The following is a 24,449-nucleotide window of genomic DNA, read 5'->3' on the forward strand; positions in this document are numbered from 1 at the left end:
AAATTTTACATTCAACTACACTGATTTTAGCCCTATTCATAAAAAGTGTCAGGAATTTTCATATTGTTTTCTTTTTAACATGGCGGACGCCTACATACTCGACTATTGCATCATTTATCGATTGCATCGATTTATTTCACTAGTTTTTCTTAGAATGGGTTCTGATTCCTTTATTGATTTCGTGTGAAGATTTTAGAAGAGATAGTAAAGATAAGCATGTTGTTAATATTAAAGACGATTTTAAAAAAATAATAATACCAGTCTTACTATTTTTAATAATACTAATGTCATTTTATTTTGAGATTCATAAAATCATCTTCGAATACAAAACATTTAACATAACCTAAAATTATTTCAATCGATTACTAATTAAATGTTGAAGAAATCGATAAAAATTGTTCTTGTTTTTTCTTTATAAACGTACCTTTTAAGACAATTGTCTTTTATTTTGGAAGAACTGCAAGAAATATAATTATTTTCGTGTGAACAACTACATCATCGTACATTATAAAGTGCGATCATTTTCAAAATAGAAAGGCTTATGATAATATTTGTAATACGAAAGCCAGTACTTCTACATTTTTATCTATACATATTATATAATTGGAAAATTATAGTGTAGTCCAAAAATTATAACATTTTTTCAATTCAAAACTTCATCTTTTGTGGTATTTTACGGTTGTTTTTAAATCGGAAAGGGGTATGAGATGACTAACCGGCGAGTACAGAGCTAAAGCATCGACTCCTAGTGCGAGAATGATGCAGGACAACGAGAAACGGTTAGTCGTGAATAAGGACCCCTTGGAATTTGCAACAACAAGCAATTCTGTGAATTTAGGTGGTTTTAAAGGGGAGAAATATCAAATTGTAAGTTGTACGTGACTACAAGCATTTTGTTTGAGTGATTACTGAATTATTTTCATGATATTGATTGGCAGATATTATCATCGAATGTCAATAAATGGCTTATACTATTCAATTTTATTGTAAAAATTTGGTTAAGATCCGTTGTTATAAATTGCATTAATTATATCAAATAAAACGTCAGAAATAAATAAATCATACACGTAAAAGATTATTTTATATAATAATAAATAATTGAATTGATTTTATTATATATAAATTCCTTGATTATGTATTATAACTGCATGCGAACGTTAAAAAATGTACAGGATGTTATTTATCAATTGATACTCAAGAAAAGACTAAAAGAAAAAAATGTAATTGATGTTATATAAATAGAGAGCTTCCCATCAACATTAAGATGATATATTTTGGACTGTACTATACAAAGTTCGAAAAAAAAAGGTAATTCGACAACCGTTATCGATGTAACGACTAGAAGTAATGGCGTACTTAGAATCACAAGCAAATTTATAATGCAATTCAGCCAATGACTAAATAGGTATAGAAATAAAGCAAAAAAAGAAACGGAACCTCTGAAATTTTATCAACAAATCGGATGGAATTGAGGATTTCCGAAACGTACCATGTTTTTCGATCAAATAGGCGACATGGGACTCAGGATTGCTGATGAATACCAAGGAAATCTCCTGAAGATGACGTCCAGGTTCAGGCGCACCAGGTACTGTCGGTACCAAAATCAACGAGGGCGAAACAAAATATCTCCCTAAGAATATTTTCTATTCTTTGGAAGAATTTTGCAAAGAAACTTTCGGAGTATGTCCAGGTTCCGGTGCACTAGGTAGCGCTGATGGTAGAATCAACTAAGGCGGTACTTAATATACCCTTTAAAATATTTTCTGTTCGTTTTGGAGAATTTTGCAATAAAACTACAGGAGATAACGTCCAGGTTCTGGAGCACTAGGTAGCGTTGATGGTAGAATCGACTAAGGCTGTACCTAATATCCCCTTTATAATATTTTTTGTTCGTTTTAACACATTTTGCAATAAAACTCCCTGAGGTGACTTACAAGTTCTGGAGCATCATGTACCACTGATGCTCGATTCCAAAAGAATAGTACATAAATCCTCCCGGTATAAAATTTTTCGTTCGTTTGAGGCAGTTGTGCAAAATTAACTATTGGAGATGATTTCCAAGTTTCAGTGCACTAGGTACTGTCGATATACAAATCGACAAGGGCGGCATAAAATTCTGAGGAAAAACTCCTGGAGATGAAGTCCAAGTTCCGGTGCACCAGGTACCGCTCATACTAGAATCTAAAATGCCGGCAAAATAATCCTTACGATATAGGTTTTTCTTTCATTTCGACATAACTGTGCAGGATAACTCTTGGAGATGATGTCCAGATTTCGGTGCACTAGGTCAGCCGCTATGCCGTAATCGATAAGATTTTTCTGAAAATTCCCCGGTACAATTCTCGGTTCGATTGCGCGAATGTTAAAGGAAAATTATCGAAGAATATGTACAGGTACCAGTGCTCCACGTACAGCGATGCCAGAAATAGCATTGGTAGTACAAAATATAGACTTGTTTGTAACAAATCTGACGAAAAACTATCGCAAACGACTTCCAAATTCCGATTCACCAGGTACCACCAATAACGAAATCGAGATTCGTTTTAGTAAACTATGGAGGAAACCGTTCGTAGATGACGTCCAGGTTCCAACGCACCAGATACTGTCGAAGCCAGAATCGAAATTTTTTGGATAAACTCCTTCAAATTACGTCCAAGTTCCGCTTCACTAGGTACCCGGGGGATGTCTTTGTATGTCAAAATATAGAGGCATTCTCTGAAAAATTTTTTAACACGTTTCATAATTTTGGTGCACCAGGTATATAGGGATACTCGCAACTGCTAGATTTGAAATCATTGCGTGGATATTGTGACAAATCCCTAAAGATTACGTGCATACTTCTGATGCACCATATACAAATACCAGATTTGAAATTATTTGCGGGTATTTGCGGAAAATCCTTGATGATGATCTTTGCATTGAGTCGGAAAACATGATAAAAAAAAACAAATATTTTTCGAAAATTATTGTCATCCTTAATTGGAATTGTAACTAAAATTTCTGAGGTTGGTTGTTTCATTTCTTCGCGAAAAATCTAATTCTAAGGAATGTTATTATTGCTTTTTCTAAACGATTATTGAACAAAGAAAATCAGTTTTCCATACACCCGACCATTTCCAATATACTCCAAAACGTTAGAAGAAATCATCACAAATATATAATCGGGTGTAAATGAAACGGACTTGAAGAACACAACGAAAGTATTGGAATGTTTTTTTTTTGGCTTAGCATAGCGACAAGCTTGGCACATAAGTCAGTGGGGACACTGAAAGATGCTTCAGATATCTGAATTTCAGTTCTGAGGAGTTTATTTTTAATAAAACAGCTGATAGAACCGGAAGAGGAACCAGGATTAGCATTTTGGTTTATTGTTGGGATAAGTTATGTCGATCAGGACTGAAATTAATCAATCTGCAGCTAAACACTACAATTTCTAAATTATTCACTTTCTTAAAATTATTTTTCTTTCCAAAGATATGTCGTATCTTCTCAATTTTTTTCAACCCGGATTTTTCAATTGATGAAAAATGACCGAATTACATATAAATTTGTATCAATGAGAAAAATCTTCGGTTTAAACGTGCTGGACAAATTCCGGATTCAGAAATGAAAAACCTGTGAATTCGGTTTGATCTAAATTCATCATGAATAATTTGTCGGTAGGTGTCAAGTCGGTTTTTTCTGATGTAAACTGTTTGTCGAAGTTGCTGACATCTTTACGATGTTTCTAGAAAAAGATGTTCGTTTTTTTTTTAAAAATTTTAAACATTTTTTTCAGTTACACGTCTCAGAATCGCACAGAATTGAAAATGAGACTTTTATAGACACTCGTACTTCAAGATAAATAAATGAATTCTAAAATAATAATTATACTCACTATTTTTGGTTTAAAAGGTGGTTGCACTTCCCGATTTTCAATTTTATCCCAGTCAATTCGCCTGAAAAACGGGTGAGACCTTACGTCCTCTTCTCCCCTTGGACCGCATCCCAATCGTTTGTTAGGATATTTTGTCAAAAACTGTAAGAAAAGAAATATAGCAACACTGATGTAAATATGTCAAAAGATATATATATATATATATATATATATATATATATATATATATATATATATATATATATATATATATATATATATATTTATATATATATATATATATACAACGAAAAATTAAACTACGTTGCTCGGGCCGAATCTCTAGAAACTGCAGCCCTTGTCGATTGTGGTATCGGTGCACCGGAACCTGGACGTCATCTCCAAGAGTTTTCCTGTACAGTTATCACAAACTAATCAAAACTCAAGACTAGGAGGATTTTTGAACCGTCCTTTTGGATTCTTGCATCAGCGATACTTGTTGCATCGGAAACTGGACGTCGTCTCCGGGAGTTTTCTTACAAAATTATTCCAAACGAAGTGAAAATATTATTAGGTAGATATTTTGTGCCAACCTTGTCGATTGTGGTATTGGCTGTACCTGGTGCACCCGGAACCTAGACGTCATCTCCGAGAATTTTCTTACAAAATTATTCCAAACGAAGTGAAAATATTATTAGGTAGATATTTTGTGCCAACCTTGTCGATTGTGGTATTGGCTGTACCTGGTGCACCCGGAACCTAGACGTCATCTCCGAGAATTTTCTTACAAAATTATTCCAAACGAAGTGAAAATATTATTAGGGAGATATTTTGTGCCAACCTTGTCGATTGTGGTATCGGCAGTACCTGGTGCACTGGAACCTGGACGTCATCTACGAGAGTTTTCTTATAAAATTATTCCAAACGAAGTGAAAATATTATTAGGGAGATATTTCGTGCCAACCTTGTCGATTGTGGTATCGGCAGTACCTAGTGCCCCGGAACCAGGACGTCGTCTCCGGGAGTTTTCTTACAAAATTATTCCAAACGAAGTGAAAATATTATTAGGGAGATATTTTGTGCCAACCTTGTCGTTTGTGGTATCGACAATACCTGGTGCACCGGAACCTGGACGTCGTCTTCAACAGTTTTCTTACAAAATTATTTCAGACGAAGTGAAAAAATTATTAGGGAGATATTTTATGCCAACCTTACCGATTGTGGTATCGACAGTACCTGTTGCACCGGAACCTGGACGTCATCTCCCTGAGTTTTCTTACAAAATTATTCCAAACTAGGTGAAAATATTATAAAGAAGATATTTAGAGCTAATCTTGTCTTGTGTACCTGGTGCACCAAAACCTGGACATCATCCTTAAGAATTTTCCTGTGCAGTTATTACAAGCGAATCAAAAATCTCATAGAATAATATACACAGTGACGTAATAAAACGATAATATTAGAGGTTATTTTGATTTTCAATTTGGAAATAACGATATATTTTATGAAATGTCTTACGCCTTTGCATACGTCCTTAGCTTCTTTGGATAAACCTTTGGGATAACTGACGTTGTGGTCCGTTATGGCGGCAAATAATTCTTCTTCGTCCTCACCGTCGAACGGTGGTTGACCGATGAGCATTTCGTATAAAAGAACACCATAAGCCCACCAATCCACTGATTTACCATAGGGTTGATACAAGATTATCTGAAAAAATTAAACGATTAGGAATTTGAACAAGTAGCAGCGTTGTTCACGTATGATCTCGTAAGTGAACGATTTTTTGAGGATCAAAATTCTTGATAAAAATATATTTTGGTTAATATTTTTTTATTATTTTTTCCAATTTCAAACTCAAAAAAAAAGTATGAACACACTTTTGTAAATCGTCATAACACTTTGAAAGTCTGACAACGTTGCCCAATTATGACCTACTATGTGTAGTATAACCTTATTTTACTAAACTGATGAGACTTGTGTAGTGTACAACATATAAATAAAATAACAATATTCATTATACAAGAGCATTTATTTCTGTTAATTTTTTTAAATTGTTGAATTTTGTTGAAAATTTTTTGTAATAAACAGTTAAGCTTTCGATATAGTAAAGTCCCCTTACAACGGTTACAATGGAACTTCAAAGCTTCAGTTGCGCCATCTCTATGTAAAATTCAATCCAAACAAGTGTAGAGATGGGAACTTCTGTTTTTATCGTTTCTTTTCAGTTACCTTTATTTGGTTTAATTCAATTTTCAATATGGAACGATTTCTTTGTAAACTAAAAAACTATTGAAAAATAAATATTTTCGTTAACATATTTTCATTATTATCTTTTTAATTTCAAATTGATAATAACATTGTTCAAGACATGGTTAATTCGGAACTTAAAAGCTGAGTTTCGCCATCTCTTTACACAATTCTGTCTAAACCAATATAGAGATGGGAACTTCTGTTTTTATCGTTACTTTTCGGTTACTTTTATTTGGTTTTATTCAAGTTAATTTTTAATATGGGCCCATTTTTTTGTAAACTTAGAAACTGTTGAAAAACAAATATTTTCGTTAATATATTTTCATTATTATTTTTTTTAATTTTAAATTTATATGAACAGTATTCAAGACATGGTTAATTCGGAACTTAGAAGCTTTAGTTGCGCCATCTCTATACACACTTCTATCTAATCAAGTATAGAGATGGGAATTTTTGTTTTTATCGTTTCTTTTCTTTAAATATTGAACGATTTTTTGTTAATCGAAAATTTTTTTGAAAACAAATACGTATTTTTATTTTTTTTTCTTCCCACTTCAAACTGAAAAGAAAATATAATTAAATACATAACTTTGATATTAAAACGATTCCTCAAACTTTAATACTAATATAATCGAATTTAATTATATACAGGGTGTTGTTATTACCTCTGGTGCGATGTAATCCGGTGTTCCACAAAAAGTTTTAGTGGTACGTTCTCCCGTTATACCCTCTTTGCACATACCAAAATCGGCGATTTTGATATGCCCATCTTGATCCAGAAGCACGTTATCCAATTTCAAATCTCTGTAGATTATACCGCGAGAATGAAGGAAAAACAAACCGATCGCTATTTCTGCCGAGTAAAACCTAAAAAAAAATAAAAAATCTCAAAAAGAACAAGATAAAAAAGAATAAATATTCTAACCTACAAAAACGAAACGTTATTTAATAACTGGTAGCACGCCACTGTGTGATTTAAAGGATACCGCCTACAAGTAAAATAGAAATAGATAAATGAGGCTAAATATGTGTTAAAAAAATACGGAAATCGGAAAGATATATTCAAGATTCGGAATTATCTGTAAAAGGAAATGTTAAGTTTTCAAATTTACCGAAACAAAGTCTTGGAAATGAAATAGAAAAAAAATCTTCTCTAATGAAAGAAAGTTCTTGAAACGTCCAATTTTCTCTACAACCGTGATAAATGCCCGCTAATTTAACACCGTAATAAAAAGGGCGTTAACTTACACAGCGACTGGTTCTTTGAATTTTCCACACTGTTGTATCTGGAACATTAAATCGCCTCCATTCACGTATTCCATAACGAAATATAAACGATCCTTGAATGTAAAGAGACAGAAGGTTATTAATAACATAACTCATTTAAATAGACCAGTCGTTAAGATCCATTTTTTATTTTATTTACAATAAAATTTATTGGTTGTTTTTAATAAAATTAATAAAAAAGTTATTTTCATGTATGACGTACAATTCGATAAAAGTTCACGAATTTCTTATTAAAATTTTAAAAAAATTATGTTTTCAAATTTATTTTCGCAAAAAATTTATTTTTACAAATCATTTTTTCATTAAAATCTCACTTAATTATTTTTACGACTGGCCTAAATGTATCTTTCTCCTTGGTGCGCCCCTGGTGCCATTATTTTATTATATTTTATTAAGTAAAACGACTGGCCTAAATGTATCCTTCTCCTAAGTACGCCTCTGGTGACATTATTTTATTACATTTTATTTAGTTAAACGACTGGCCTAAATGTATCATTCTCCTAAGAACGCCTCTGGTGACATTATTTTATTACATTTTATTTAGTATAACGACTGGCCTAAATGTATCCTTCTCCTAAGTACGCCCCTGGTGACATTATTTTATTATATTTTATTTAGTTAAACGACTGGCATAAATGTATCCTTCTTCTAAGTACGCCCCTGGTGACATTATTTTATTATATTTCATTAAGTAAAACGACTGGCCTAAATGTATCCTTCTCCTAAGTACGCCTCTGGTGACATTATTTTATTACATTTTATTTAGTTAAACGACTGGCCTAAATGTATCATTCTCCTAAGAACGCCTCTGGTGACATTATTTTATTACATTTTATTTAGTTTAACGACTGGCATAAATGTATCCTTCTCCTAAGTACGCCCCTGGTGACATTATTTTATTATATTTCATTAAGTAAAACGACTGGCCTAAATGTATCCTTCTCCTAAGTACGCCTCTGGTGACATTATTTTATTACATTTTATTTAGTTAAACGACTGGCCTAAATGTATCATTCTCCTAAGAACGCCTCTGGTGACATTATTTTATTACATTTTATTTAGTTTAACGACTGGCATAAATGTATCCTTCTCCTAAGTACGCCCCTGGTGACATTATTTTATTATATTTCATTAAGTAAAACGACTGGCCTAAATGTATCCTTCTCCTAAGTACGCCTCTGGTGACATTATTTTATTACATTTTATTTAGTTAAACGACTGGCCTAAATGTATCATTCTCCTAAGAACGCCTCTGGTGACATTATTTTATTACATTTTATTTAGTTTAACGACTGGCATAAATGTATCCTTCTCCTAAGTACGCCCCTGGTGACATTATTTTATTATATTTCATTAAGTAAAACGACTGGCCTAAATGTATCCTTCTCCTAAGTACGCCTCTGGTGACATTATTTTATTACATTTTATTTAGTTAAACGACTGGCCTAAATGTATCATTCTCCTAAGAACGCCTCTGGTGACATTATTTTATTACATTTTATTTAGTTTAACGACTGGCCTAAATGTATCCTTCTCCTAAGTACGCCCCTGGTGACATTATTTTATTATATTTTATTTAGTTAAACGACTGGCATAAATGTATCCTTCTCCTAAGTACGCCCCTGGTGACATTATTTTATTATATTTCATTTAGTAAAACGACTGGCCTAAATGTATCATTCTCCTAAGAACGCCTATGGTGACATTATTTTATTACATTTTATTTAGTTAAACGACTGGCCTAAATGTATGGAAAAAAAGCGGGAAATTTCGAAACTTACCATCGTTTGGAAACAAGAATGGAGTTGTACGAGGAAAGGTGGTTTACTGGAAAGTGCCAATACGCGTTTTTCCACCATGGTACATTCAACGTCATCGTCCTGGATGATTATATCTTTTTTAAGGATCTTTATCGCATACAACTCGTCGGTGCCTTTCCTTTCGGCCAACATAACCTACAAAAAAATTAATTAAGAAAAAATAAAGTTACATCCTGTATGATTAAACACACCTTTCCGAACGATCCTTTACCTAAAACCATGAGGAAATTAAAATCGCTAGCTCTTATTATATCTTTCTTCCCCATATTATGGGGTACGTCTTTATCCACCATCATCGTAGGTCTTTTGGTGATAGAAGTCGTCTGTAATATTTAAATAAATAAAAAAAATTAAAAAAAAAAATAAAACCCACCCTTTGTTGATTTTTAATTTGCACCATATCGATACCCTCTTCCGGAACTGGGACGTTGTAAAACTCCCCCTCTTCTTGTGTGAGTAATTTGAACCAACCGTCGGCTGGGGATTTCAAAATTTCCGATATCCCGAACGACAACGATCCCATAAAGTCGTTACGGGACGTTCTATCCCAATCCCAAACTTCAATCAACAATCGCCTGTCTTTATCTTCGGGTTTAAGTTCACTGCAAAATTTAAAAAAATAAAATTTTTTTAATAAATAAATAAAAATTATACTTACAATGTTATGGTTTCGTTCCAAACAGGATTGAGGTTAGATTTGATTGTCTTAGTTTTCTTTTTGACGTTATCTGAGTCTGGTATGAGCTTTAGTTTGACGTAAGGGTCGCTCAAACCGTTCGGGTCCATTGGAATCAGATTCTTACCTTGCATTACTGGAATAATGATCGTAATTATCACCCAAACTCAAAACATTTCATTTTTTATGTTCTTTCGAATGGAACACCCAGTATTTTATAAATTACTAACAATGAATATTTAAATGTGTTCATGATTAAAAAGGACGACCATTTTGCTAATGTGAAAATATTTTTACTGTTTTCTATAAGTCATTTTACAGCGAGACAATGATACATCCTGTATAACAATCATTTTTACGTAATTTGTTTTGATTATTATTAATTGAACCTAAACTTCACTGGATTTTATGTCCTATTTAATTTGTTGAATGATGAAAAAGAAGAAGAAATTTGTTCTGGTTGAAATCGTTATAAATTAGCCAAAACCTGATCGTGAAAAGTGACTCATGTTTTATAAATATATTATAGGCCAATTAAATTAGACGTTTACTATGAAAAAAAAAATAATTATTATTAGTTTTTTTCATTACCGATCAAAAGAAAAGGATTCTGTAGTAATGAAGAAATTATTGACAAAATTCATATTTTATTTAATCTCTCAGAAATTTAAAAAAAGACCTACTTCTCCAACTCTTTCCGTTGTTATACCAATTTTTAATAATTTAACTGGACTATTTTTAAACTATCCAAATATATTCTTAGCATAAAAAAGAAGAAATGCAACGTTGTCAGCGTGTATGATTTAACTTGATGTTGCATGAATAATATCGTTACAGTTTCTACACAACACTCGATCAAGTGATTCAGTCGACATCATAGGCGTGCCTAAGTAGAAATTGTTTATAATATTCGATAAAAATGCTTTAACATCAAAAATTTCTAAAAAGGGTAAAAAAATGGTGGAAATAGTAACAATATAAGAAGTATCAAAATACACACAACGCTAAAAAGGTAAAAATCTTATTTTATACATAAATAATACCAATACTGAAATGTTCAGATTAATTAATAGCCGCCAAACTTTCCAGATTTTTCATTATGGTACAGATAACAAAATTCCCTTATGATTTGTTAATTTTTAAATGTGTAAGGGAAAAACCAACCTTGGACTGTGAGTTTGCTTCCAGTACAATTAATTTTCAACTGAATCCTTCCTCTTCGTTCAGTATGATCACAACCACATAAATTAGGAACACTTTCTTCACATCGTTTGTGAACGTTCATATCACAAGCTACAACAACCAAAAAAAAATAAACAATTTGAATAAGTATTTTATGCATTATTTTTGTTATAAATTATTTCGTAATTTCAATATTTGTTTGGTCTGCTGTAGTAATTTGATTTGTTCTACTGTAGTTGTTCCATAGTCCATATTTTAATATTTTTTACACTGTTTACGATATAAATGGAATATTTTGGCAACGCTGTAGCGTTCTAGCAATAACAAATACCGTGTTGCCAAGTATAACTTTATTTCGTGAAACAAAAATGATTATTATATAGATCATTTATTATATTTTGTTTTATTTCTATATACATACCATTCAGGTTTTATTTATTGATGTTTTTATTAACGTGGGGCTAAATTTAGGACGAACTAAAAAGAAAAATATCAACTATGTGACATTCCACTTAATTTTTCTTACTTCCTGTTGACGAAACTGAATATGTAATAAACATAACAGTAAGAAATACTTTGGACTCGGGCCAAATGTATAGAGAAATTTTCATAAAACGTGTCAACATCAAAAGTGTGGGGACATGAAATATTTCATAGGAAGTAATCATAATATTACAAAAGAAAAAAATAAAATAAGAAACAATTTGTGTTACATACGCCGCAGAAACAAACAACTTTTATCCATTTTTTTTTAGCAAAAATAGACACCCCACACCCCCAAAACACTAACCGAAAATCAGTAATAAAAAATAATTAATTGGAAAAGGCTTTTGCTTTGTTTCATATCTTAAATAATTCTTTTAAATATTTTATTATGCAACCGACTCGTATTGACTTTATTTCGAGAGATTTTGCATTATTAAAATTTGTATTTACAAAATAATCCATTTTTTTTATAATTCATCATTAAAAGAAATATAGACTAATCTACATATATAAAATTTTGTCAGATTAAAAGTAAAATCTGGCAACTACGCATATACTAAAACTACAATACAACAGAACGTTTATTAACGTTGAAATACCTACGTCGATTTGTCTATGAACTTGAGGAAGTAGACGTAACACGTCATTATAATATACGATAAAAATTTTTGTATAATTTTTGACCCATACTAATTTTTTTTAATACATTCATAATCAACATTTGCCTGCATATTAAAAAAATGCGCGCTGTTGCCGTATATCTTTATGTGAATTTCGTCTAACGACAGACGTATAACCTAACGAAAACGTCAAAATTCTCTTGATGTACCAAAGTGAAAAGAAGATTTTTTTTAGGTATATTGGTTTATTTCGTTCAGATAAAATCAATTTCCCAAACGTTTCAATATTACTTCAAAACAATTGAATCAGTTCCAAATATTTCGAATTTTAAACTGGATAATTGCCAGTATGAATTGAATTAATATCCTTTGACATAACTGCAATAAACAATATTTAAAAAAAGAAGAAATAACTTATTTTTAGTATGTAAATAGCCAAGATCTAATTCAATATTCTTCTTTTCGTTTCACTTTTATATTTTATAATGAAGTTATTTTATATCAGTCCGCAACGAGAATTATTCGACAGCGTTGCCACTGTTATTTATATAATAAAAAACCGACGTGTTTATTATTTTTATTGAACGTTGTTGGAAACAATGAGAATGGGAGTTTTCTGTTTTTTTTTATTTTATAACGTGATTATAGGATGATATAAGATACGTACCTGAGCATTTCATTCCTTGATGTAAAACACCATATAAGAGAGACCCGCAATGATCACAAAATGTAGGAGATGAATATGTATGCACTTTAAAATTATGTTTAGTTCTTGTGTCCTAGAATAATAAGTTTTTTTTTGGTATAATTTATTGGACAAGATTAGAAATTACTTACATCTGAGTCTGCGCCTTTATCGACTCCAGGACACGTAAATGAGACATACTCGTGACACCTTTTGTGGACGACGAAACTACACACTAGATCAAAAATACAAAGAACGTAATTAGAGAACAGTGTAAAACAAATATGGAGTCAATTTTATTATATATACGTCTTGTAACATCATTTGTTAAAAAATAGAAATTTTTGCGCGTTCAATACTTAAATTAATCGTAACGTAATTTGATATTGCGCATTCATTTAATCCGAAATAAGAATAGGAGATAACCTAAAAAACTAAAATTTGGTATTTGATATCATTTTCAATGATAGGTATGTTTGCGCAATCAACATTTATATACCAAAGTTCCAGTCGGATAAGTTGGGATTGCGCATTCAAAAATCATTTCTTTTTTATGTATTGAATAAAGAAAAAAGGAAATTCAATATTATTGTATATTAAAATAGCTCAAATTGCGCATCAAGCAAAGTTCATATTGTTCTAAATTACTTTATATTGAAATAATCGCATTGAAAATTGTGATGAATAAAAGGTATAAATTGCGCATTCAACTTCTGTATCAAGTGATATCCGTCTTTAATTTGTGTAATGATCAATTCAATTGATTTTGAGTCATAATAGTACTGTTTTGCGCATTCAACATTCATTTCTCATCTAATGATATGATAAATAAATGAAATAACTTGCGCATCAACTTTGATATTGTTTTATTGCTGTATTCGAGATTATTTTCAACGATAGGTATGTTTGCGTAACATTTATATACCAATACTTTTGTGGGATCAGTTGAGATTGCGCATTATTTTCTAATAAAATTGCAAAAAAATGCGCAGTTAACCTTTATATCATGTAATTTTCTTCTTTAATTGAGATTTATCATTGATTTCACTAAATATGCGCATTATTTTCGGTAATGATATTTCCGTGTTCAACATCAATTTCTTCCGTCCAGATTTGTTATTAAACCCTATTTGTGATATTAGATCACTTTGTGCATTATTACCAGTCATAATAGTATTATTTGCGCATTCAACATCCATTTCTTCCGTTTGGATTTGTTATTAAACCCTATTTGTGATATTAGATCACTTTGCGCATTATTACCAGTCATAATAGTATTATTTGCGCATTCAACATCCATTTCTTATATCTTCCGTCTGGATTTGTTATTAAACCCTATTTGTGATATTATATCACTTTGCGCATTATTACCAGTCATAATAGTATTATTTGCGCATTCAACATCCATTTCTTATATCTTCCGTCTGGATTTGTTATTAAACTCTATTTGTGATATTAGATCACTTTGTGCATTATTACCAGTCATAATAGTATTATTTGCGCATTCAACATCCATTTCTTCCGTTTGGATTTGTTATTAAACCCTATTTGTGATATTAGATCACTTTGCGCATTATTACCAGTCATAATAGTATTATTTGCGCATTCAACATCCATTTCTTATATCTTCCGTCTGGATTTGTTATTAAACCCTATTTGTGATATTAGATCACTTTGCGCATTATTACCAGTCATAATAGTATTATTTGCGCATTCAACATCCATTTCTTATATCTTCCGTCTGGATTTGTTATTAAACCCTATTTGTGATATTAGATCACTTTGCGCATGATTACCAGTCATAATAGTATTATTTGCGCATTCAACATCCATTTCTTCCCTTTGGATATGTTATTAAACCCTATTTGTGATATTATATCACTTTGCGCATTATTACCAGTCATAATAGTATTATTTGCGCATTCAACATCCATGTCTTCTGCTTGGACTTCAACATTATTTATAAAATTAGATAAATTTGCGGATTATTTCCAGTTATAATAGTTTTTGTTTGCGCATTCGTTATTCATTGTAATGTAATAATGTGATAAAATAAAAATTAAGTCGAAAAATGAAGTATGGATTTGGTATATAAGTTTTTCAATCAAAATGGCTGGAATTGCGCATTGCAACATTTATTAAATCTGGTATTTAATTTGATTGTTCTATAATTAATTGAATTTGCGCAATATTTCAAGTGATAATCGGTTTGTTTGCGCCTTCAACATTCTTTTGTTGTTAATAATAATATAATCATATCGAATTTATTTAAAAGGTTTGATAAATGTGGCAACACCTCTCTCGTTTTTTTTTTTGAAAAGTTTGTTGAGATTTATATTGATCGGAACATTTCTTATTTCGCAATAAACTTTTTTGAGATTCCAAAAAATACGTTCCAAAGTTTACTGAATCTCATTAAAAAGTTTTCGAGCAAAGCAAAGTATATTGTTTCAGAAAATTTATTTTCCAGTATTTTTATTTTTCCTTGAGGTGGTTTGAAAAATACGTATTTCCATGTGAAACAAACTTAATTCTAATTATTTCAAACTGATTCTAAAATGTGATTATACTTTCGTTTCATGGTACATTAGGACATAAGCTTTAAAAAAAACTTACCTTGGCACTGATACCCTTGTTTTCCAAAACCCCTGGAAAATAATAAAAAACATATAATTTTTTTCAGTCTTCTTTTCATAATTCAAAACTGAATGAATTAAATTGTTTAAGTACGAAAATGAACACAAATACAAACTAACGTTGTGATTATTCTTTTAACAACGGGAATCGACTCAAACCAGTCAAATCAAGTTTGAGTCAGACCTCATTTAATTCATTGGTATTAACTAGATCACTTTACAGTGAATTTCAATTTCAATTACCAGAAACAAGAATTTTAATTGACGCTGCTAGGAATATTGCAATATTTGGCAACACTGTTTCAAACTTCACGCCTGTGGTGTGCCAACTGGTCCAAGAACCGCGTTTTTAACTCACGTAAAATTTTATCGTAAGAATCAATAACAAATTGGTAGATATTTTTCGAAATTACATCGATGGTTTTAAAGAATTTCATTAATTATTCACATTCTAATATTCGTATTTCAACAAAGCGTGTTCGGTTGTATAAATATCGTTCTTTACATAACCTCACAAATTGAAATTTAGGGTTGTTGCATGTAGTATTTGAGGTAAAAAATAGCTTCTGTTGAATATCTTTACATAACCTCACAAATTGATATCCAGGATTGTTGCATGTCGTTTTTGTAATAAAAAATAGCATCTGTGGAATATAATGAAATGTAGTTTTTTGAAGATGTTTAAAAACATTATTCAAGGTCGTTCTGAATTACTTGGGATTTTTTAAACGTTTACGTGTGTTGATTTAATTGGATTTTCATTAATATTTATGACTTCTATTTTCTCATCTCTCAAGTTGTTTATAAACTACATTTGAAAATATTGTTTTTTATATAATTTGGAATGAAAGAAACATTTTATACAGTTCAAATTAATTTTGTTATACGAGTTTACGTTTATACAGGGTCTAATGAATTGATGCTGATTCACAGGCCAAAAGCATTTTACGTGTAACCTATTTTTATTCTACTTGTATAATTCGTACTAATATGAAATCAGTTATAAAATAGAACGATTTTTCAATTATCGGATAGTTTTTTAATTATAAAAAGTTTGTAGAAGTATGTCAACTTCAAAAAAATATTGAACAAATCTTCAACTTTGTTGTCTTATAATTCAGCTTGTATTATATCTGTTGAAACCGTATATTTTTTTTATAATAATCTGAACCTTCCTCTTCTGATTTTGACCTATTTCGACGTTACAAAACCATAGGCGTGCGTACTATAATTTTTATTGTAATAATTGCTACGAAAAGTTTTTCCCAAACTTCACCCTGTATAATTAGAAAAAATATACGATTGACAAAATTGAAAATAACGAATTTCATAAATCAATCTTTCCTCTATCAAACAGTATTTAAAAAAAACTTTCATCTTTTATAATTTTGGAATTATAAATACTTTTATGAGAGTATGTCAATAAGAACAAAAAAATCATGTCTTATAAATCAGCTCGTATAGTTACTTTGGACCCCGTATATTTTGTTTAAATAATATAAACATTTCTCTATAGATTTTGAGATATTTCGAAGTTAAAATACCGTAGGCGTCTATACCAGAATTGTTTTAGTAATATCTACATGTCATTATTCGTAATATTAAAATTTATAAAAGAGCATGTCAAAAATTCCCCCAACAACTTTTATCAATTCCCTCCAAATAAAGCACTTGGGAATTGACGGGTATTATTAATTGTTTCGCACGAAATATGAAAAGAAACATAAAATGGGCTTGTCGCATGCTAATCTATGATTAAAATTTTCAAGGGCTTCGGAGTTATTGATAAAAAAAAAACTTATAATGTTGAGTTTCGCGAGGTTACTTTTATTCTTAACTGACTTTATCGCATAGAATCGCTGAAGGTTCTTTATTACCTTTTTTTTATATCTAAAATTATAACGTCACATGTTTAGGTGGTCTTGACATTTTCCATGCTGCGACCTGGAAATTTTTAAGGGTAGAAACGCGATTAAATAATACAATCAAACAAAGGACGCAGACTCCTAATAATAATAATAAAAGTTATTGTAGTGATAAAAAAAACAATCCAAAACTACAAAGATTGCGTAATTCGACTGTCAAAAATCCGTTTGACGTTTTGTTCACTATCTTGTCAATATCACGTGATACATCAAATGTTATGTGACTTTCAAATTGTTCTCGCTTTGTCTGTCCGTAATAAATTCACATTTTCAATTTGTAATTTGAGTGTTACTACTTATTATGTTATACTTATTTTTAATAAATCCCGGTAATTTGTAAATATATTTCATAATAATAACAATATTAAGTCTAGACATCCAGCGTTATCTTTTTTCACTATAAATCAGTAACCGACCAGTGTTGCCACTAGGTAAATTTTTTCAGTGCAAATGTAAAAGATCTTGTTGAACTACTGCTATAACTCATACAGGCATCACCTGATTATTCACAGGTACTTGTAGATCAAAATACAAAGTAAATATATTTAATCAAATAGTAAAAAATGTATTAGATTAGTTGAAGGTTAATAACGGGATAAGAAATTCAATCAATATGTTTAATAAGAATATATAAGGTGGCAACGTTGTAACTGACCCTCACTTTTTGTCTTGTAACATCGCGCCATTTCGTACACCTGATGTTTGCTGCGTTGCCGTGTTTATTCTTTTATTTCACCAAATTTTGTTATTGTCAAAACTGAAATTACGTAATTTCGTGAAATAATTTCATTCCACGCAGAATATTGAAATTACAATGAGTTTTTGTATTTTTTGCATGTTATTTTCCTATACTGCGTCATAAAAAACTGAACCAATGTTTTCAGATCTTTGATTGGCTCAAACTTTTATTCAATCTGGAAACTCTACTAAGATAAATCATAACGGTAGCAGAATTTATTTTTTATTTTTACTTTACAGAGTGTTTTTAGACATTTTGTTTCTTTTATTAAAGTTAGAAAATTGTGTACATGCACTTTAAAAATACTAAAACAACTTCTGTCGATTTGAAAATCCGCCATATTGTCATAATGGAGGAAAAAAGATTTTATTTCATTTATGTACAAGGAATTGGTTCTTTCGAACGCTTTTCTCATTGGTTATCACGTAATCCCGAAATAATGTATCTCGGAGTCCACTGCAAATGGGTGAAAAGTGATAAAAGACAATTTTATTTCCTATATTTTTTGTTTGAAACTGCTTCTCATATTTCTCAATGTTTCTCTTCTCTCTTTCTAGAGACCTACATTCAAATCACATGACACGAATCGATATCTAATTTAATCGAAAATATGGAATTGGTTCCTTCGAGAATTACATAATTTTTTCCTAAATTTTCGTCATTAACTTTTTCTAATCAATTTTAAGACTAAGGTGGATTCATTTTTAATATCAAAGTAGATAATTCAAAAAGGTTTACTCAAAAAATTATCCAATTTTCTTTATTATTCTCGAAAAGTCATCAGTCATTTAGTTTATTAACTTTATGACAATTGATTGAACATCGAACTAATCCGAATCAAAATCGAGAAAAATCGTGACAGAGAGCACCTTTACACCATTACGAAACGTACTTCTGCATTAATCATATCTGAATCAGAATCAATGTTTTTATGTATAAAACTAATTAAAGTTGTTAAAAAACATACTTTACTGTTTATGTAAGTGATTTGTAATATATAAGTGTCCTTAACCTAAAGTAAATACTAAAAAGACCTCATAATAAATTAGCATTAGTTGTAAGGAATATTAAAGCAGTAAGGCAACGCCGCAACTAATCTGTCTAAACGGTAATGGCCGACAATTAAATGTAAAACCGTAAATTTTATTAGATATATTAATATAGTTGGACTAACATGTGTTATTTTTCAATCTGTTTTTTCTTTGATCGAAAATTTAATAAACGCGTTCAAATAACTACCATATTTTTCTGATGTAAAGTTAGTTTTGTTGTAAATCATTCAATAAAAACGAACGGACGTTTATAAGAAGAGTCTTAAAGTGCAAGAGTGGGTTTTATAACTTTCTGTCATAAATCGTGATTTAAATTCTATTCTTTTTAATTGAATAATATTTTAAATAGAATTTGAATATTATTCTAGTCGTTCACAGTTGTTACCTATTTCGAGAAAGTATACAGTGTATTTATTGTGAGTGTTGGTGTAATGTTAACAGTGTAACATCATCAACGGTTCCGGACATTTTGTATTCATAGAAATAAATTATCTGCGTGATACAGTAAGTTATTTGTTTATGACAGTTATATAATATGATGTACCGAATTGGCAAAAAAGTCACCCCAAGTTCTATTTTAGCCGCATTCATTTAAAAAAAGCTCTGATTTATTGATTAGAGAAAAAAGGGTCCAGGAAAATGTGCTGTGAACCAAATTAACTACTTATATACAGATTGGATTTCATAAAATAATAAGAAATTCGGCAAAATATTAATTTTTATTTAGTTTCACGTGTTTTGAGTTGCATATATTTAGAAAATGAGTTATTTTAATGTAAAATTGAAACTTTTTTTGATTGGAATAGAATGTTACACTGCACGCCATTGAAAAACTATACTCTGAATTTTTGGCGGTATTTATGACTTAAATTATTTAGAAAAAAATAAAAAACCTGTTGTAAATATGGATAACATGATGTTTAATTTTGATTAAATACAAATTAACGTTTCCTATTCAAAAAAATTTTGGAAAAAAATATTGTTTTATTGTGGAGTAAAATAGACGGACTTTTTCATTAAAAAAAATTTTTTTTGGGTTGAAGTATGTTTGAAGAAATAGACCTAAAATGTGTCAAACGCTTTTTTTCTTTTCGAAAATAAAAATGTTTTAAAAATTTGTCATTTTTGATACGAAAAATCAGTTCAAAACAGTTTCGAAAGAAACCGTTTTTCTATTAAAATATTTATAGCAATATACTAGATCAAAGATGGGCAGTCCCTTAGCGTATTACTGAAATTAAATCGGAAATTACAAACTTGTCCGTGGGTGTATAATCGCATCCTATCCCCTAAAGGAATGAAAAAATTGCTTCTTTCTAGTCGTCCTTAATTAACCTACTTTCCTCTTTCCCACTGATTTATTTCTTTGAAAATAAGATACGTTTTTATTTCTATATACGTCTTAAATATAGAAGAGCAATATAAAACCCCGTTTACACTATTTTCTGTCATAAACTTTACAACGTTTCTTGTAAAATATGAAAAACTATTAGTTTTACATCTTTATGTCGAAAACAGGATATTGTAAGCAAAAAATCTACTAGCACCATCTAAAACGTCTAATTTAAATCTACAATAATCTAATGGGGTTGATTTGGGGTAATTGCAGACCGTTGGGGTGTAGTCGGAGTCAAAATATGGACATTCTAGATGTTTGATGACCTTGACCTTGTTTTCGTTATTATGTATATTCAATTGCAATTTTATATATAAAAGGATCATTAAAACTAAAGATAAACCTCTAATTTTTGAAATACTAATGAGCTGGATGCTCTAAAACTAAATAATAATAGAAAATAAGAAATTTTCATATAAATATAACAATAAAAGTAATTATCTACTCAAGTACTTAAACTTAAAAATGATAAATTCAACAAAAAAATAAGGTAATACGTTTCAATGTGGCGTCACTTTTAGTACTTTCTTAATTTTAAAGTTGGCAATATTGGGTTAGTTCGTTCCTGATAAATCCACACGCTTGCCATATCTCCACTTTTCCATACGCGATTCTTTCAAATTAAAAACTTTTAAATCCTCATCGCGTTACTTCTTGTAAATTATTTTAATCTCTACATAGATAAATATGGCAACGTTGAGGGCGTTTGATTTCACGTTCGCATCGAAAAGATGTTACACTTCAAATTTCAATTTGAAATTATTACAACGTTCATATTAAATAAAAAAAATATTGAGTAAATTCTGTTGGTTGTGAGTGGTTATTACCTATATCTATAACTACTATACACGCAATCGAAATAAAAACTCGTATTAATGTCTATTTAGCACGTATATGTATATAACAAGACGACTACAAGTCTTTTCAATCATGCAACTGTCAAATTATATCTAATAAAATGTTAATTTTCTCATTTATGTCACTGTGGGTTCGAAATTAGTTGGTTATTTCGGTGTCGAAAGACGATTCCACAATATAAGTAACTGAATTAAAATGATCATAATCACAAACGGTTAATTTAAATGACGTAACACGGAGCTCCATCTATTAACTCAATGTACAAGCTAATGAATTATTTACAAAGATGGTCGATGAGAAAAATATTTATTAATAGTATATTATTAAACTTCGTGAATAATACTTCATTATACTCGACTAGAATACTATATTTTATCCACGACTACTAAATATTTTTGCTGATGTTATTTTTATTTGAAGTTATTAATAATTCCTGTTGCCAGTTCAATATTCATATGTCGTATTATATATTTTCCGGTAATAAATTTACATTTTCTATATCCATTTTAGTTGGTTTATAAACATAATTATACATAAAATATTGGAAAAAAAAAATGATAATTCTGAATAACGTTGACAGTTGACAGAGTCGAATTTATTGTTTCATAAACCATGGTACATTAAGAAATAGTTAGTTATACGTCAAACATTCAAGTCGTTGACAGCTCATGCCTTCAAAATGGAGTCGTAGTCGTAGATATTCAAGTGAGTTATGTTCTATTTAACCGATCGTTAAATAAAATAATTATATATTGGTTTCCAATAGAAATTTTTCGATCAAACCTCGTAGTCAACCTTGGGATTGTTGAAATGAATCACCGATAAATTCCTATGCGGTTTTAGGAAGTATTTTGAATCGAACGTTTCAGATATAATCATTTTCAATAATTAATAGCTTTTTTTTCGTTCGAGGTCAAACAGGAACCTACACTACTTTCAAAATTGTTTTTATTTACGACATACGTAATGTTTACTGTTCATTCATTGCATTGTTTATCAAAGACTAGTACAAAATTGCTATCAAATTATGAAAACTTCACTTAATGTTAAGAAGAAAAAGAAATATAGTTTAAAAAAAATTAGAAAACACTGTTTTTAAGCATATCAAACTATTTATTTTTCACTTTTAGTTTCTCTCGTATAACAGTTTCGCTGCTTATATGCCTAAATCTCGTCGAAACTTGTATCGAGCCGTATAGGTGTAGTTGGTGAGGTTTAATGTACTGTGCGTCTTGTCGACACGAAAATATTATTTTTTTGTTATAGAAAACGTTTAATGACTGTTTTAGTTGACTCAGGGTTTTATTAGTGTAAATTTTCAATATAGTTGAATAATTTACGTTTACAGTAAAAATATTTAACAGTTTTTTTAATGATAACACATTATTTGTCAGTCAAGGACATTTACACCTATTGTGATAACACCATTATTAAAAATCTAAATTTAAACAAGCATTTAAAAACATTATACAACTAATTGTTTAGTCTATAAAATAAAAATTAGACCTTTGTTTTATACAGTACGTTTTTTTACTTAAAATACGAGACACGACATTTTTTATTTCCATTTCATTTTCATTTGTTTTTAGAACAAAATTCACGTTTATTAGATCGGTCGTTTTCAAACGCCCCTCGTATCATTCAGTAATTCACGGCAGAGATGTCGGTGGTTGTTTGAAAAACCACTGTATTTGTTGTTTCATTAAAACAAAATTAATTCGCCAGATTTATATTTCATATACTGGAGATATAATTTGAAAAAAATATTTTAAGTATCTAGGTACTAAAAGAATTGATACGCCCATGGATTATGAACGCTTCATAAATTTATTACTCTCTAATTTATAATATATTGAGTCCAATTCGCTCCTAAGTCAGCCCCTGATTAACCCACTGCCTAAGTATAATTCATAATTTATTTGTTAATTATAGTATGAAATTAATAACCCCTGTATATAATTTAATGTAAATGCCACTTATAAACTTTTATTATAAATATTAAAATCACCTATAGAAATTAACACATTAATACAGTGCCTCACTGTATATATAAAGAAGAAATTCTATAACTATTTAATTTTATTTAAAACTATTAATTTTTTGAACGTACTCGGTATAATTTATTTGTTAATATTAGCGAAAGTGTTTTATGAATGAAGCCAATGGTGGGAGGGTAAAAAATCAATTATCGCCTAGTCCCTAGGGATCATCGCATTCCAACAAGATCTACATAATAATCGATTCATTTGAACACTCACCATATAAAGTCCTTGCAATGCGAACAGAACGTCGGTTGTTTAAAGAACCTCGGTATAAAATTATGATCTTTGATTTTGTAAATATTCTTTTTTTTTAAAGCGCCTTTCCTTCCGCGTAATTTCAACCCGAATTTCGTATTGATATCGTTACTATCATCGTTAACGTCGTCCTCCGCCATTATAACTTCGTATCAATTTTCTAATTTGTAAATAACGTCATGAAATGCTAGAAGAGAGATCACAGGTTGAGAGCAATCGACCTGCCAGATGACGGACAGGTTTCACCGTATAACGTGGTGCAACAGTTGACTCAGAACTGGCACTTTTTAGTGGAACGCGTACGTTGTCGGTCGTATTGTTTGCCGCTATTCCACGTGCTAGAGCGAGACGATGCGAACTCTACGTAGAACCGGACCTGCCCCGCCTCCCAGCTGAGATCGTACGATAATTTCCCTGCATATTTCACACTAATCGCAAAAATAACATTCCCAAACTTTTCATTTGATTTTGTTTTTAACCAATTTGAACACTATTAAATAATAATTTATGAGGCTTATTTATTTAGAAAAAAAGATGAAAATACGTACAAAATATTCAGTGAAGATTAAAATATGACAATTAAATACATTCTATGCCGCCGATTTCTAAGAGAGAGAGAACTCTGTGTCTCTTTCTATTTCCCCTTCTTAAAAAATTAATGGCGCCCGCGCTTGCGCGCGGCGT

The 24,449-nt window shown here is 30.4% G+C and overlaps 2 protein-coding genes across 2 annotated transcripts in view; one reads left to right on the forward strand and one right to left on the reverse strand.

Annotated features, from left to right (window-relative positions):
• The window catches only part of LOC130441975 (uncharacterized), a 43,437-nt gene that overhangs the window by 5,324 nt on the left and 13,664 nt on the right, over nucleotides 1-24,449 (forward strand). The gene's annotated exons all lie outside the window — the stretch shown is intronic.
• Nucleotides 3-24,171, reverse strand: LOC130441974 (protein kinase C, brain isozyme). The gene is made up of 14 exons (XM_056775911.1): nucleotides 23,727-24,171; nucleotides 15,479-15,510; nucleotides 13,015-13,097; nucleotides 12,845-12,956; nucleotides 11,054-11,182; nucleotides 9,872-10,025; nucleotides 9,587-9,815; nucleotides 9,405-9,536; nucleotides 9,175-9,348; nucleotides 7,355-7,446; nucleotides 6,772-6,973; nucleotides 5,375-5,563; nucleotides 3,878-4,018; nucleotides 3-3,727 (listed from the first exon to the last, which is right to left on the reverse strand). Exons 1-14 carry the CDS (start codon nucleotides 23,903-23,905, stop codon nucleotides 3,575-3,577), a joined length of 2,001 nt encoding a protein of 666 aa, XP_056631889.1. The 5' UTR covers nucleotides 23,906-24,171; the 3' UTR covers nucleotides 3-3,574.

The sequence above is a fragment of the Diorhabda sublineata genome, chromosome 3 (assembly GCF_026230105.1).
Source record: "Diorhabda sublineata isolate icDioSubl1.1 chromosome 3, icDioSubl1.1, whole genome shotgun sequence".
NCBI classification, from domain to species: Eukaryota; Metazoa; Arthropoda; class Insecta; order Coleoptera; family Chrysomelidae; genus Diorhabda; species Diorhabda sublineata.

Coding starts and splice junctions, on each gene's coding strand:
- LOC130441974 (XM_056775911.1), bottom strand. CDS start 23,905: ATGGCGGAGGACGACGTTAACGATGATAGTAACGATATCAATACGAAA. Junction 5,564..6,771: donor CGGATTACATCGCACCAGAG/GTAATAACAACA, acceptor TAATTTTTTCAG/ATAATCTTGTATCAACCCTA. Junction 3,728..3,877: donor CACCTTTTAAACCAAAAATA/GTGAGTATAATT, acceptor ATCTTTTTCTAG/AAACATCGTAAAGATGTCAG.